Source organism: Rhinatrema bivittatum, chromosome 6, assembly GCF_901001135.1.
Source record: "Rhinatrema bivittatum chromosome 6, aRhiBiv1.1, whole genome shotgun sequence".
Taxonomy (NCBI): Eukaryota; Metazoa; Chordata; class Amphibia; order Gymnophiona; family Rhinatrematidae; genus Rhinatrema; species Rhinatrema bivittatum.
Window position 1 is genome coordinate 135,446,810 of NC_042620.1, and position 17,206 is coordinate 135,464,015.

Sequence of the window (17,206 nt, forward strand, 5' to 3'; positions counted from 1 at the left end):
ACAGGGTAATTGAAAATAGCAAGTGGGCTACGATCACCATGGCTAAAGCAGGTAAGGCATAAAACTTTATACAGTTTGTAAAATATCTTCATCTCTGGAATTATAACTGTAATCAGCTATTTCTACGTGTCTTGGTCTTCAGTCAGTTAAGTGTGAGATTCTTTATAGCCTAAATGATATACCAGGTTTTCATTAAAGTTGATTTCATGGCCCCAAAACATATCAGATTTCTACTTCTGTGGAAATTGGGTCTGGTTCTAGGTAGTATAAGACACACCCCCTACAGTAACTATTGAGTTCTTAGGTACTGTGACTAAAGAAACATTACTAGGTAAGGGAACCTTAATGGTAATATCATATAGGATTTAGTCATGGCTGAATGGTTAAGGCAATGTATTAGAAATCCATTAGGGGTTTCCCTGTGCAGGTTCAAATCTTGCTGACTATAGCTAGGAAAGCTTATTTTGAATCCAATGGGAGCACTGAAAGGAGAGGATCACCTTACAGGTGGCTGAAAGGAATCAGTAAGTTCTGCTTGGAAAAATATTTTAAAGTATTGGGGAGAAGTAAACTATTGGGGTATATTATTAAGTGTGTTTGTTTTTTAAATAGTCAGTAAGACAGCTTATAAACAGAAGTTAATGTTTGTTTTTTAAATAGAAAGGAAGCTAATAAACAAAAGTTAGTGTGTGTTGTTTTTGGGGGTTTTTTTTAAAGTCATTGAAGCAGCTAATTAACAAGTTAGTGTGTTTGTTTTCCCAACCCTCCCACCCACCCCTAGCTCATTTTTTAATGTATACGCAGGTGCCACTTTCACGCACACACACAAAAAAATCAGCTTATAACTTCACTTCATGAATTCTCCACACCTTATGAAGAGTTTGATCATTCCCTTGTAGGCCACTACCAGATATATAATGAATACACTAATACATTTAAAGGACTCTAATTAGACACATTCCTACTCCCATAGCAACCTAAAACGTAACTAGGAACTGATCAAATCTGAGATGAAGGCAGCAGACCAGCAGCAAGAGGGGGGCCTCCTTATCTTTTGCATCGAGTGCCATGTGTATGATTTTTTACCTACCAGTGAGAAGTTGTATGTTTGCATCCAATGCAAAGAGCTCCTGTCTCTCAGAGAACAAATCTGATCTCTGGAAGCTAGAGTGGCAGACTTGAAGGAGACAGAGAGGTATATAGATGAGAGCTTCATGGGCATAGTAGCCATGACTGGCTTGGTGGATCCTGAGGGCTAGGTTGAGAACTCCTGCACCAGAGGACAACATTTTAATTATATACTGTATGTCTTCCCAGTTGCATACTAGAGGAGGCAATAAGAATTCCTGTGAATGGGGCTTAATTAATAGTTTATTTTTTCTCTACAGCCTGCTCCAGAATAAGTCATGCATGTGTCAGAATGTGAAAGGAATGCTGACCTATCAGCTGCAAGATAATTTCAGCCCAGATGAGATTGAGCTTGTCAAAAAAAGAAGAAAGATGGAACTGAGTCATTTTCAGAGAAGGTAAATAATTTTCTTGGAATAAGAACATAAGACATTGCCATGCTGGGTCAGACCAAGGGTCCATCAAGCCCAGCATCCTGTTTCCAACAGAGGCCAAACCAGGCCACAAGAACATGGCAATTATCCAAACACTAATAAGATCCCATGCCACTGATGCAATTAATAGCAGTGGCTATTCACTAAGTAAACTTGATTAATAGCCGTTAATGGACTTCTCCTCCAAGAACTTATCCAAACCTTTTTTGAAACCAGTGTTGTGGGAGTCTCAGTTTAGTGGACCCTTGGGCCGACCTCTCAGAGACTGGGAGAAGGTGTTCAGTGTCTCTAGCAATCCACAGGTCGGGAGGCAGATGTCAGGCAAGACGTAGATGGTGCTCTTCACCCTGGAAGCTGGTGCTCCCCCAGGAGGAGCCCGTAGGAGCCCAGCCGCTGGGACTTAGGTGAGGTTTCACCCCTGGAAGCTGAAGCCCCCCCCCCCCCCCCGGGAGAAGTCCATAGGGGCCCAGCCGCTGGGACTTAGGCGAGTAGACTGGAGAACTGGATGGGAACTGGAACCAGACAAGGACAGCGAACCACGCTGTAGCAAGACTCGGGTACTGGAACCAGGCAGGAACTGTAGCAAGACTCGGGTACTGGAACCAGGCAGGAACTGTAGCAAGGCTCGGGTACTGGAACTAGGCAGGAACTGTAGCAAGCAAGCAAGCAGGATCCAGGCGGGTACTATAGCAAGCAGGCAGGAACCAAGCAGGTACTGTAGCGAGCAAGCAGGAACCAGGCAGGTACTGAAGCGAGCAAGCAGGAACCAAGCAGGTACTGTAGCAAGCAGGCAGGAACCAGGCAGGTACTGAAGCAGCCCCTGTGACATAGTAAGGGCAAAGGCTATCGGCACCATTTTGCTTACTGGCAGCCGATGGCCCGAATGAAGGAGATCGCTTCCGGACCCCCGCTGGACCCCCAGGGACTTTTGGCATGTCTTGGGGGACCCTCCTGACCACCACAAGACTTGCCAAAAGTCCAGCGGGGGTCCAACCGTCGGTCCCTGTGACATAGTGAGGGCAACGGCGATCGGCGCCATTTTTCTTACTGGCATCCGACAGCCGGAGTGCAGGAGGTCACTCCCGGACCCCCGCTGGACTTTTGGCAAGTCTTGTGGGGGTCAGGAGGGTCCCCCAAGACTTGCCAAAAGTCCCTGGGGGTCCAACGGGAGTCCAGAGCGATCTCCTTCACTCGGGCCGTCGGCTGCCAGTAAGCAAAATGGCGCCGATCGCCTTTGCCCTCACTATGTCACAGGGGCCGACCGTCGGTCCCTGTGACATAGTGAGGGCAAAGGCGATCGGCGCCATTTTGAAACCAGACCAGCACCGAGGGTATGAGTGCAGGGGATGGATCCCAGCCCCCCCGCTAGACCACCAGGTACATGTAAAAGGTTTTGGGGGGTGGGGGAAGCAAAGGGGTCATTTGTAAAGGGTCGGGGTGAGTTTTTTTTATCTGGCCATCGGCGCCATTTTTATTAATGGCAGCCGACGGCCCGAGAGCAGGAGATCGCTCCCGGGACTCCCAGTAGATCACCAGGTATTTCTAAAAGGTTTTGGGGGGGTTTGGGAGGGTGGGAGAAGGTAAGGGATTAGTTTTAAAGGGTCGGGTGGGTTTAGGAGGAGTTTTGGTGTGCCGGTTTTCCCGCCCTCCCCCCAAATAACTCCCGTTAGTGGACACTAACCCCATTAACGATTTTTCATAATAAATCGGGGGAATTTCTATTGTTTTGCACACTCTAACAATTTTTGATGATTTAAAAAATATCTGATGATTTTTTTAAATCGTCAAAAAACGATTCACATCCCTAATAGATATCTTGTCAAAAAATACATGGGTTGTTATCCTAAAAACAAAGACAGGCCGTGAAGTGGCAAAGGCATTTGAAAAAATATTTAACGGTGGCCGTATTCCCAATAAAATACAAACAGACAAGAGTAAAGAGTTTTTAAATAGCTCTGGGAAGAATTTGTTAAAACAGAGGTATTCATCATTTTGTGACCAACAATGATGTTATAGCAGTGGTTGTGGAGAGATTTAACAGGACCTTAAAATCCAAAATGTGGCAATACTTTACATCGCACAATACTTTTTGATATGAAGATGTGCTGAAGGATTTTGTAAATAGTTATAACCAAAGCTTTCATAGAATAATACAGGCCAGCCCCGTCGATGTAATAGCCTCGAACTCTCTACGGTTCTAAAAAGTAATCTACGGCAATACAGCAAACATGAACCTGCTGAGCTCTCTTTTAAAAAGGGGGATCATGTTAGACTGTTAAAACTAAAAGAAAATTTGAAAAAGGTTACGAACAAATATGGACCAATGATATATTTATAATAACAGATGTTTTAAACAAGGGGCAGAAAACAGTGTACAAAATACAAGATTATGATCAGGAAGCCATTCAAAGTTCTTTTTATCTTGAAGAATTACTGAAAGTCAGCCCTCAAAACGATAGAGTATACCACATTGATAAGTTTCTAAAGGTAAGAGAGAGAGGAAAGAACAGTGTTTTGTGAAATGGCGGGGTTGGCCTGAAAAATTTAACAGTTGGATAAAGGCACAAGATTCAAGATGTTAGATTTGAAAAGGCCTTGTATCATAAAAAAGAAAAATGAATGAAGGGGGATTTTATATAACGCTGCCTTAGTAACGCCTCTGTGAGGATATTTCCAAAAAATAATTCTAGTTCTAATTTCATGATACAATTAGCTAGGCCTTTGGACCTACAGGGACCATGGGAAGTGGGGCTAGTGGAAATACAGTACCCGCACATGTGGAATACTATTAAAGAAGATCATAAGTACACTGTCACCATGGGAAAAGGAAGCAAGGCACATCACTTTGTTATATGAAGAAGGCATTATGCAACTATTCAAAGTTTAGAGGACCAAATGAATCATGATATAAATAGTCTCTTTAAACCCATACCACCAAGGATCATTTATGACTCTAATACCCAAAGAATCAAAATAATATCAGAGGACAATGCAGTAATTTCCACAGAGGATGATTCAGCAACCATTTTAGGGCTAGAAGCTAAAACAAATACACGGTGCTTGCTATTTCCAACAGATATCACAGGTGGGTTTAATACCCTATACCTGTGTACAGATATTTTAGAGAACCAGCTGGTGGGAGACCAGTTTGTGCAGTTACTTCACTATGTTACTGCTAAAGGGGTTAAGAATGAGTTTATCACCTTCACTTATGATAAGGTGCAGTATGTTCCTGTGAACCTGCAGCACATTGACACCATAAGGTTTGAAATAAAGACAGACCAGAACCAACACATCTCATTTCGTTATGGGAAGGTGATCCTTAAGCTATACCTGTGACCCCGGAAAGCTGTTTTTTAAAATGGTTGTGGTTAAAGAATATGGTGACCCCAGTGCATACAGAAATTATTATGCAGCACAGGCCAAGCACAGGCTTTCAGGGTTTTATGGGGCTCCGGTCATATATGGTGTGGGGATAGGTGGTGTGTTTCATAACCTGTTTAGAAAAGCAAAACCGCTTTTGTGAAGGAGTTTTGAGATTGTTAAACCTCATGTGAAAAGTGCAGCAAAAAAACATCACCAAAGATGTTATGCGCCATGTCACAACTGCCGTTCTGAATAAAATGACTCACAACACTGTGCAGTCAGGGTCAGGATTAGTGGTGATTAGAAGAGCTGTTAAAAGAAAGAGAACCAATCAACAGGGGCCTCCTGAACCTTTAAAAAAAAAGAAGCCCAAATGTACCAAGTCTCAGAAGACTGAATGCATTTCTAAGAAAAGAAACCTCTTCACCAGGAAGCAAGATATATTCTAAAGTACTATGTCATTTGCACATCAGGGGTCTGAAGAATGCTTGAAATCAGAAATGGATCTGTTTCAACTAGCTCCCACTCAAACCAGCATCAAAAAAGTATTTATGTGGAAATTTCACCATTATTTGCCTTGTTAGAAACAGCCCCTTTAGATCATGGCAATGATTACCTGGATTTAAACAACACGTTGCTGTACCTGACCTGTAAAATTGTGAAAGAAAATGGGATGGATCTTGACATAGGGGTCAAAGTAACACTCGTTCTTGAACTATCTGGTGGCCTCTATTTTAGCCAGCTGGATGTCACTCTCGGAGACCCCCTCATTAGTCAGAGCAACAACTGCGACCCTTACAAAGCCCTCAATTATGGTGAAGGACCTCTCAAAATACGGTTTACAAGCAGTCTGTTTTATAAAGACACAGCCAGAAACCATGAAGTCAAGTGAGAGATTTGGGGCCCTGTAATTGCAGTTTTACTGAAAGAGCATATTTTACTGCAGCTTGCCATAAAGTAGAGCTGATGGGCCATTTACGTAGTGATCTGTTTTTTTTTTCAAGAAAACCTGCTCATAAATGGTGAGAATGTAAAAATTAAACTAACGCAGAACAAAGATACATTCTATTTAATGAGCGATTATGCCAATGAGTACTACAAACTCCTTATTTTATCCACAGTCCTCTTTGTAAGGAGAGTGAAAGTGTCCCTGGGAGTGAGTTTGTGGCATGCAAAAGCTCTACTGAAAGCTAATGCCAAATACGCTGTGTGGGAGTAACCTGCACGGAGCGGCAGTTATTACCTTGGGAAGCTTGCCGGGCAGATTGGATGGACCATTTTGGTCTTTTTCTGCCGTCATTACTATGTTACTATGTTATTAGGTAAGTCATTAGCATACCTGCCGGAGCCCTGTAACTAGTCAGGAAAACCTCTTTCAACCAAATTTATCATATTGGGGTTTATGGATAATGATGCTTTCAGCAGTAATTACACTTAAACCCCTTCAATTTTAAACATTACATTATTAAGTTATTAATTAACTGCAGAAAGAACGTTCTTTTTGATTATCTATGATAATGAACACATTACAGATCTTCTGTATTTTAAAGGAGGACCCATATGTTACAAAATCTTTTTTAGATGTACTGTCCAATGACTGTCAGATGTACAAATAGAAAGGAATCCTGCATGCTTAGTAGTAAATATTCACCCCCATGGCCTTCCTGGAGAGAACTGGTTAGCAATCTATGGGCCTCATTTTCTAAAGTATCACAGTCCTGCAGTCCGGCAGCAATCGCTATTGGGTGCGATTGCTGCCTGTTTCGCACCCAATAATGCCACCATAGAAGGTGTAGTTATTGAGCGCGAAGTAGGACGTGAAAAGGCCCTTACCTTTTCGTTGTCCATGGCGTCTTCGCGGAGTTGGCCCCGGTGACGCCCCGACTCCTCCTCTTCTGGGGCTGACTCCGCCCCGATTTAGGTAGCGCAGGAAAATAAGGCCCTATGTGACTGAAAATGGCATAGGCAATTTTTTTGACTCCTATTGGCAACAACCTGAAAGTTTATTCTTCCCTAACAGTATTATGGACTTTTTAAATAAACATTGTAAGGATGTGTTATACTGCAATAGGCAATTACAGCATCCACTATCCACAGCCATGGTTATCACTGTGTGGTTTTCCTATATCAACGCTGTAAAGGGTTGTCTGTTGACAATATTTTAAAATTGTATTCTGAAGAACCATTACAAAATGACAAAATGGTATAACAATTTGTGAAAAAAAATAACACAGAAAACAATGTATGTCTAGATCTTTTCACTGCCTGTTCAACAACCCCCAGATGTGTGTTCCATACCAGGAATGTTATACTAATCCTAAAAAAAAGCATCACTCTCTGAGGGTTTTTGAAAAATGAACAAAATGTCCACAATCTTTTTTAGAGTATTTTTATTGAAAAGATATCATTACACATTCAACTATTTGTATGTGTCAAGCTGTTTATGCTTTTAACATTGGCAGTCTGCACTTCCGTGTCCGTCCCCCCGCCCCCCGTGTCCCCTCCTGCCGCCGCCCTACATATTACACAGAAACTCAATGTTTGGTGAAACAAGGCCGCAGCATTTATTAACATTAATTAGCATGAATCAACATAATTACATTACCGGTACCCGAGCCGTTGGTACGCTCAACCCTAGTGCATTCCGGGCGTCAAAACCGGCGTCCGCCGTTTAAGCCAGTCCGCCACCATCTTACCGGCCCCCCCGCCTGCCAAAAGCCACGGGGCCATTCTTCCAGGCCGCCCACGCCTGAATACACGCACTTTCTTTTCCCGAGGACTTCCGGTCCGTCCTGACCGTGTCCTCGAGGTCCCCCCCTACCTACCGACTCAGGTACCTCTGCCCCGCTGCGACAAATCCTTCCTTTATTGTCGAGATGTAACTTCGCCTTCCTGCCCCCTTGTCTCCTGCTGACCCCGTCTCTTCGTGGCATCCCCTTTTTGCTCCTATGGGTGGGTGGGTGGGGAACCGGCGAGCGCAGGCCAGGAAAAAGGCTAAAACAGCGATTTGCAGCTTATCTCTAGGATTCTTAAAGAGCACCATATATTTGGTATTTAAAACTATAGTTTTGTTTGTTTTGCCTTTACAGAAAATATTTTGTACAATATATACAATACTCAGATTTCTGTGATGTACGTACTGAGTAAAAAGCTTTCTTGATTTTGCCACTTTTACAAGCAGCGTCCATCAAATCATCTGCTATAACCATGTTTACTTTATTGGTTGGAAACAATTGAAAGTAATTAAAAGTATCAGGCAAATAATCCATAAATATAATTAAAGGATATTTACATAACATTTCTTTATACAAAGGCCGCCAGCAACTATAGCACCACACAATCTTGTTAGGCATATCAGTCAACACACGATCTGCGTGTTCTAATAGTTTTTAACAAAAGCTTTTGCCGCTATTTGACGGTCCAGCTAAAATACATGAAAATGGATGCCTCCAGCGCACATCCACAACTTCAGTATCCAAAAGGCAGTCTGTTAAAGCCATCATTTATCACCCTTTTATTACATACATCCATTTGTGTTTTCTTAAGTAAGCCAGTCTCTATGGTCCAGGTCTTTTTCTTTGTCATGATACCTGTTTGTTGTATCTATATCTTTTTTTGGACTCTTGTCCACAGCCACAGATTTATAGTTAAAGACGAGATCTTTCAAACTAATGAAATTGATCTTTTTACAGTTTTCTGTATTTAGTGTAATCCCTTTCACTTTTAAATAGGTCTTTCCACTTGACAGTTTGTAGCCATATTTATTTATTTTAAAACTTTTTTATACCAACATTCATTTGCATATCACATCGGTTACATATAATGGGGTTAATATAACAAGATTTAGAAAATGAAAAATAAGTTACATGAAACAGGGCGGCGAAGGAACAAGATGGGAAAGAAGTGGAAGGATAAAGAGTCCAGAGGGTGGTTAGATAGGTTAACATAAAAAAAAAAAAAAAATAAAATGAGATGGAAAAAACTATTTACAAAATTCTGAGTTAGGCCCAGCCGATACAAACTTTGTGATATGATCATCTGCAGGTATTTTGCTCATCAGATCACCTAAATAATTTCCCAAGGGGGACACTATCACCCTCACGACTCACAAATTCCACAGTCTGTATCATGGTACAGACAACGTTCTTGCAAAGTGTCAAGCACATTATACAGTTCTAAACAAGCATAAGCTGTTGTAAAACAGTCAATGAATATGTTTGTATTACCTGACAGCATGCTGCGGTCTTTTGAGTGCTTCCCTGTCACACATGCTGTTTCATTAGCAATAAAGTCACATGATGAAACCTCAAAGTTAGGTGAAAACAAATACTTATAGAGATTACCAGGATCTCTCACAATACTTGTAATGGGTAGATTTGTTCTTTGGCTAAACTTCCCCCACAAAGAGTTTAAAAAAAGCTTAGAAATTTGGTGCTTTGTGGGGTTCATGCTAACCTGGTCTGGACATAAAATCACACCTTCTTTTTTGTAAAAATCAGATATATACAGGTTTTGGTTTTCTATATCTGTGCACCACTGAAGGTAACCAGAGGCTTCCTGTTTTTGACGGAGATGCATTTTTATGTATTTAGAAAACAGACTGTCCCATTTTACATAAAGTTCTGGCTTAAAAAATAGATGGGATTTGAGTTTTGCTTTTATAAGGCTGTGTGTGAGCTTTTTTCAAAAAGGCTTCTATTATACAAACAACAAATGAAATGTTTTATTCTAGCAAAGCTTGTTAAATATATGACTCTTCTTTTAATTAATTTAAAGTTTGTTTAAGGCCATAAAGCTGATAAAGTATTGGCCTATGAAGGGCTTAAAATGGCTCTGTGAACTCTAAGATGATGGCTAAAATGATTTTAAGCAGCTTGAATCTCATGGTGGAATGCCCTTTGGCCTTACTTTTCGGAGTTCAAGAGAGTTATTTGTTCCTCTTACCATTGGAAAATGAAAAGTAGTGAAGATTTAAAAGTTTTCTTAGAGGATCTTCTTCTTTTTCTTAATATATATACGCACTGTAGCTTTTTTGTGGCTACCAGACTTAAAAATTACAAAGTAGAACTGATTTCTATCACCACCATTTAAAGTACCCTGTGGACACTTATGCTATTTATTTATTTATTTATTTGAAATTATGTGTGGAAGAGCTTCGTTCCCAGTTGTGAGATACAGCTCTGGCCAATCCCATGGACAAATGGGATTGGCCGAAAAAAAAAACCCACCCCGACCCTTTTCAAATTACCCCTTTGCTTCTCCCACCCTCCCGACCCCCCCAAAAACCTTTTAGATGTACCTGGTGGTCTAGCGGGGGGTCCAGGAGCCATCCCTTCAATCGTGCCGGTGCCGGTGCTGGAGGTTTCAAAATGGTGCCGATCGCCTTTGCCCTTACCTTGTCACAGGGAGCGACGTCGCGCCCTGTGACAAGGTAAGGGCAAAGGCGATCGGCGCCATTTTGAAACCTCCAGCACCGGCACCGGCACGATTGAAGGGATGGCTCCTGGACCCCCCGCTAGACCACCAGGTACATCTAAAAGGTTTTTGGAGGGGTCGGGAGGGTGGGAGAAGCAAAGGGGTAATTTGAAAAGGGTCGGGGTGGGTTTTTTTTTTCGGGCCATCGGCGCCTTTTTATCAGTGGTAGCCAAAATGGCGCCGATGGCCCGAGAGCGGGAGATCGCACCAGGGACCCCCCCCCCCCCCCCCCCACTGGACCACCAGGTAATTTAACATTTTGGGGGGGTTCGGGAGGGTGGGGGAGTGTAAGGAATTTGTTGTAAAAGGTCGGGGTGGGTTTAGAGGTTGCGTTGGTGTGCCGGTTTTCCCACCCTCCACCAAATAATTCCCGTGCCCTATTTAACGATACAATATAAATGCTCCTGACGATAAATTGTGGGCATTTGTATTGTATCGTGTACTCTAACGGTTTAGAACGATTTTAAAATTATCGGACGATAATTTTAATCGTTCAAAAACAATTCACATCCTTAATATATACTTATATGTACCAATCTGTGGATTTCATGTGTGAAGTATGTTTTTAAGGTATGATTGTAGTGTGAACGTGTTGTGTGTGGCATTTTATTTATTTATTTATTTAAATAATTTATATACTGGAGGTTCCTGTATAATATACATATCACCCCGGTTCACAAAGAACAGTAACTATCGCTACAAATAGCGGTTTACATAGAACAGAATAAACAAGAAGTTTTACATTGAACAAGAACTAAGTAAACAAGATTTTACATTGAAGTCAGCATGTGTAAATTTCTGAATGAAAAAAGGAAGAAAATAATAGATCTGAATAACTCGTTGTGGGCTTGAAAAAGACTTTTATTCGAGTTCTTGGCTCTAGGGGAAAGCTTGTTTGAAAAGCCAAGTCTTAAGTTTCCCTTTAAATGTAGAGTGGCATGGTTCCAAACATTAATTATAATGTTAATGTGGGTATTTGAATTATGTTATTTGGTTGAATAAATATAGACTCTCATTAAGTTCATTTGTGATGTTTATTGTGTATGAGAGTCACGTGTAAATCCACCCATATTTAATTTAACTGTTACTGCACCACATATATGTAGTAGTGATGCCAAAGGATTATTTTTAAAAAAATTAAGAGATTGTTCTTTCTCTCTATCAACTGGATGAGGGACCAAACCCAATCATTCTGAAATGATGTAGCAGATAGGAAAGAAAGAGTGAGTTTTTTTTAACTAATTTGAGAACAAATTCTCTTTCAGAATAAGATAAAAAGAAAATGTATTGTTGAAGCAGAAATGTGGAAATGAAGTGACTGACAAAAGTTTATGAACTGTAATAAATACCAATAAGCTTAGAGAAAAAAAAGTGAAAATGTAATAGTTTAATTTTTTTGTACTTAGTTAACAGTCACTTTTAAAAGATTTGTCCCTCACTGACAGCTGTCCAAAGCCTTAAGTCACTATTTGGGTGATTAAGTTGTGAAACTTGGCAAATTTAGGATAAATCAATTGGCTAACTTGAAAGGGATTAAAGTTAAAACATTCCTTTCTTAGAATAAGAAAAAGGTGACTTCCTGTTACCTGCAGCAGATTTCAATCCTTTCTCTGTGCTAGTAGAATGCTAATAAACTGATGCTGAAGCAGCAGTGCCAGCATAAGAAGGAGCAGTGACAGATCTGTATTAACGATAAGTGGCTGACTAAAAGGATTTTTTTGTCCAAAGAGAAAAACTTCCTTAATAAAGGTAATGAATTGGGGAATTACAGCCAATGAATAAACAAAGAACATAACAGAAAAAGGCAGGGAAACATATCTTTTCTTTTACTTAGTTTCACAAAAATCACCTAGGTATCCAGTGAATAAGCTACATACTGACTATAGCTTACGAAAGATGGACATGAGAGAGTCATAAAGTTTTTCTTAGTGAGTTTGTAAAGACAGAGTATCGGATACCAGAACAGGACAGAGACCAGGGACACAGAAGGTTGGTGCCCTAAGTAATCAGGTTTTGAATTTGTGAGCAATATTCTGCACAAACACTCAGTTCTAGTCAGCTATTCTACTTGTAGTGACGGAGCTAATTCCACTCCTTAGGATAAAAGGGAGAAAAACACTTTCATACTTCTCTGAACCCACATAATTTGAAGAAGGGTAACATCTCTGCAAGAAGAAAATAGATATAACTTTTAAGAAAGAATCTTATTGTGGTCAGGGGTTAAATAAAATAGAAACAAATATAATTTCCTGTATGAGTCTCTAGCCCCTGGCATTGTGAGATACTTTGATACAGTCAGGGAATTTGTGGACCCAGGATTTAGGAGATGATTAGGGATGAAATTCTGGAGCTGCCATGGGGAAGTGGCAAGGCCTCTCATGGGGCTCCAATGGGCCTGGTTCAGGTAGCATGGTACTGTTTTCCAGCAGCTGTGTGCTGTGGTGGTAGAGATGCTGCGGGAATAATGTGAAAGTTCCCCAGAATCTTGCAGTGGCCAGGAGGGGCCTTAGAAGAGTAAGGTCTGAATGGCTGTGATCCATGACGCTGCTCAGAGTCGCAGGAACATGAAAGGATCTCCTGCAGCAATTTAGAAGCTGCAGAAAAAGCAAGCAGTGCGGCATGGGAAGCTACCACTATCAATGCTCCCACCAAAGATGGGGTGGGCAGTGGATTAAAAAATTAAAGTGACACTGCAGGAGGGTGACCAAAGACGTCAAGGGCCTTGGGAAAGCCCACAGCGCAATTGTAGCATGCAGGCCTTAATCCCGCTGATGTCACTGATGATGTTAGCATTCAACAGGTCCTGGCCTGGAGAAGAATTAAAACTTTAAAAACAGGCAAAATAAATAAAAATAAAATTTAAAAAGCCCTGATTTCAGGTGGGAAGACTAGGAGAGGGTCCCATGAAAGTTTTATGTCCTAAGAAGCATCCTGGTGATCCCTGTGCCAACAGGTTTATATGGAAATTGACTAGGCAAGGAACTATTTACAATAGAGATATTACAGAAGCAGAGATAGTTCTATCAGAAAAACTACAGTCTAACAAAAAGAGTAAGGTGTGCACATTTCAAAAAGTGGTTATCCACATGTAGGCATTCACAACAGCCTTTTAATCATAGTTAAACAGTCTAATTAAAGAGACATGATCTTATTTTACAATCAAGTTTCATTGAGAGGGACAGAGAACTTTGCAAAGAAGGATTACATATCTATCAGCAGAGTTATGTATTGAAAGTAATTTGAGAATAACTTAACTTTTTCCTGCCAGCTGATTTTTTAAAAATAAAATTTTATTTATTGATAAAATTGAAGTCACATTTATTACTGTATAAATTCGATGTGGCTTTTACCATCTACTGAACTTCTTTCACTTTACTGGATATCCAGAAGCCTTATTCCTTGACCACCAACATGACAACAGGGAAAGAAGTTCACAGCTACATAAGACCATAAAAACATAAGATGTGCCATACAGGGTCAGACCAAGGGTCTATCCTGTTTCCAGCAGTGGCCAATCCAAGTCACAAGTACCTGGCATGTACCCAAACATTAACTAGAACTCAAGCTACTATTCCTTACTGATTAATAGCAGTTTATTCTTACATTACGTTGGTTGAGAAATGAAGAGAAAGTATTACTAAAAAAATCTATCTGGTCACAGTGCTCTATGTTGTAAAATTAGTCCTATAAGAAATGTAAGTTATAGTATTTAAAATTCAGGAGTTTCAGTTAACTATAACTATAGAGTACTGTTACTAAGTTTTATAGCAAGTACTTATTATTAAACATAAAATTTAAAATGTAATGTGAAATTGTTTATTGAATTATCATCTCTCTTCTACTAGCCACATCTTTAGACAATAAAGCAAACTAAATAATATCCTCTGACAGATGATTTTTTCTTTTCAATAATCCAGCTTTATCCCTGCTTCCCCTCTCAACCTCTGGGAGAGCCTTGTATTAGGTGGGTTATAAACCTATCTGGGAAGAGAGTAATGGTGAAGACCCCCCCGGGTGGGTAAGATAATGGATCCCTATAATAACATCCTCATTATACCTTGATCACCCCAGTAGGATATGGAGAAACACCCCCTCCCCCAAATATGGTTTCCAGAAGGGTGGGAAAGAATGACATAGGGCACCTTCTTTCTTGAGTTTTAAATCTAATATTTTGTAGTTACATAATTTTGAGTGAATAATGGCATATGAAAATCTATCCTTAGCCACCTTCTTAGCATTCTCTGTATTCTTTTTTCCCTGATGTGAGACTTTTCTGGCTTTCCTGCAGGTATGCGTCTCAGTATCAGAAGGTGCTCCTAGCTGAGCCATACTCCCCGCTGAGTTACCCTATCCATGGAGTAGAAGTAAAGCCCCTTCACACCATTTTGGTCCCAGGTATCACTGTTTTGCTCAAACATGAACTCCAGTTCCAAACCAAAGTCCTGGATGTTCTCTCCTGAAAATAGAACCCTAAGATTGCTAAGTTGCAGACAGAATGATAATGTATATGTTTTTTGGTGGTTATCTAATAGTGCTGTTGCCTCAATCTTCTGGTTCTAGTATTGCTGTGTTCTTGACAATGAACTATTTTATTGCTATGGAATATATTCATGTCTTGGATAGTTGAGCAAGTCAGCAATCTATGCCATAGATAAACGTTAGCTTCTAGGGGTGGGCATTCGTTTGCAACAAAATAGGAAATACCGATATGTTCTGTTTTGTTGCATTTCGGAATTAAAAATAAGAATTGATAGGAAAAAACCGAAATGTCATGTTGTTTTTCCTATTTTATTTTGGGGGCAGGGGAACCAAAAAAATCAAGTTAGGAAAAAACCTCCAGAACCTGCCCTAACCTTTCCCATTTATTAAAATATTGAGGACCCCCACCAGCGGACCCTTCCACCCACCCTAACCCACACTCCTGATCCCCCAGGACTCAACAAAAACTCTTGGTGGTCTACCAAGGGGTCCAGGATCAAACTCCCACTCCCGGGCCAGCAGCTGCCATTAGTGAAATTGACACTGGCCATCCTTTGCCCCTACTGTTTTCACAGGAGCTACCACCATGCATTTTTTTATGAGTCCTGGGGGGTGGCTTCTATATTTTAATAAATGGGAAAGGTTGGGTTAGGTTCTGTTTTTTTGGGGTTTTTTTTTACAATGGATCAGGGAAACAAAAATTAAAAAAAAAATTATCTGGGGTGGATCCAAAATGGCCTTCCCAGGAACAAAAAGGAAAAAAAAGATTTTTTTAAGCTACCATCCCTATTAGCATCTTGCTGCATTGAGAGCGGGAGGCCTAGTGCTTAGAATTATGCATTAAGAAACAGGAGGCCTAGGTAACCTAAGCTCTTGGGAAGGAACTCATTACATCTCTATATAATTGTTGTAAAACACTAAAGTTTATGAATCTATATAAATACTGAAAAAAAGAATACCATTATACCATCATCACATAATTAACGCTTTCTGCTTGGGACTCATAGCACTTGTCACTGATACAGCTGCTAGATTCCCACCAGAGGAGGGATGCCACTTCCTTACTGATAGAACTGTATTGGGAAAAGCTCAAGGTAGGACTGATAGCTGGGCTAGAAAGGAGTTGGGAATTGAGCTATGGGATAATAGACTATGAAAAGACTTGACAAAACAGGATCTGAATAAAGGAGGGCCGTGACTGGGTTGTGGGAGTATAGGAAATATCTGACAAAACGTTTCTGTTCTAGAAATATCTTTATAGTAATTTTAATCTGTGTTGCCCCTAGGACTAAGAATCCATAGACCAGATGATGAAATGTTTGGGGTAAGTATAGAATTACGATATTTGAAAATCTGAGAATGCCACTGCACATGAATGTAGTGAATTAGTGTGATGGGGTCTATGTCCCAAGCCTGAGAGGCCAGTTAAAAACCCCAGAACCAAAGATTCAAGAGAAGGGGGGAAGGAAAATAAGGCAACACCAAGCTAGAGATATCCCCTGGTTCCTTCCCCCGGATGTTACAAGGGCAGAGGAACCACAGGTGTGGGAGGTTAAGGGTGGAGCTCTGGAAACCAATCCGTGGCTTAAAGGGGAGGGCCAAATTGAGGAGGAGCCTCTCCAAAGCCAATCGCCTACGAGTGGAGGAGGAGTTTCCACAGGATAAAAAGGACTCCCTAGAAGAGCAGTCTCAGTCTCCTGCTGGGGACTGAGGAGGAAGAATTGGACTACCTGCTTGTTCTGGGAGACTGTGATGCTGGATATTCCCTGACTGTGTGAAGAAGGACAGCAACAGCTATCACAAAGAAGGTGAGCTTGGGGATATAAGGACTTCTATTTGCTTGGATTTATTGTTTGAGAGACTGCCAGTGGGTGGTTGTATCTAAGGGATGAGGAAAATATCCTGACAGATACTGTGGGAGGTGGCAGTTAGGCCCATGGGGCCAGACTTTTGAACATTGGACTTGATGTTTGATGATGAACTTTTGAAGCCACCCATTGCAGAGGGAGTTGCTGGCTCACTGGGGAGGGCATCTGCCTTTCATCCAGGTAGAGAGGGTTCAAACCCCACCTGAGTATTTGTAAAGATAAATAACCTTAAACTACTATTTGAGTTTCTGAGTGGCCAGGGAAGCTTGTTCAGGGATTGGACCCTGGAACAGACACAATTGAAGGTGTATGGACAGTCTTGGATCATCAGCTTGATGATCTATGAGTGTCTTGTGAACCACTGTGATCTTTATTAGGAATGACGGTATATAAAATGCTTAAACAAAATAAATCTTAAATACCACAAGACAGTAATTTTTACTTCATTTTGTATGG

At 40.9% G+C, this 17,206-nt stretch overlaps 1 protein-coding gene across 1 annotated transcript in view; it reads left to right on the plus strand.

The window, feature by feature from the left end:
• Positions 1–17,206, plus strand: part of LOC115093750 (beta-1,4 N-acetylgalactosaminyltransferase 2-like) — a 201,484-nt gene that overhangs the window by 71,740 nt on the left and 112,538 nt on the right. Inside the window, exons 3-5 of the mRNA XM_029605955.1 lie at positions 1,389–1,526; positions 14,692–14,798; positions 16,169–16,206. Coding sequence (XP_029461815.1) covers positions 1,389–1,526; positions 14,692–14,798; positions 16,169–16,206 — 283 coding nt within the window. The remainder of the gene's footprint in view (positions 1–1,388; positions 1,527–14,691; positions 14,799–16,168; positions 16,207–17,206) is intronic.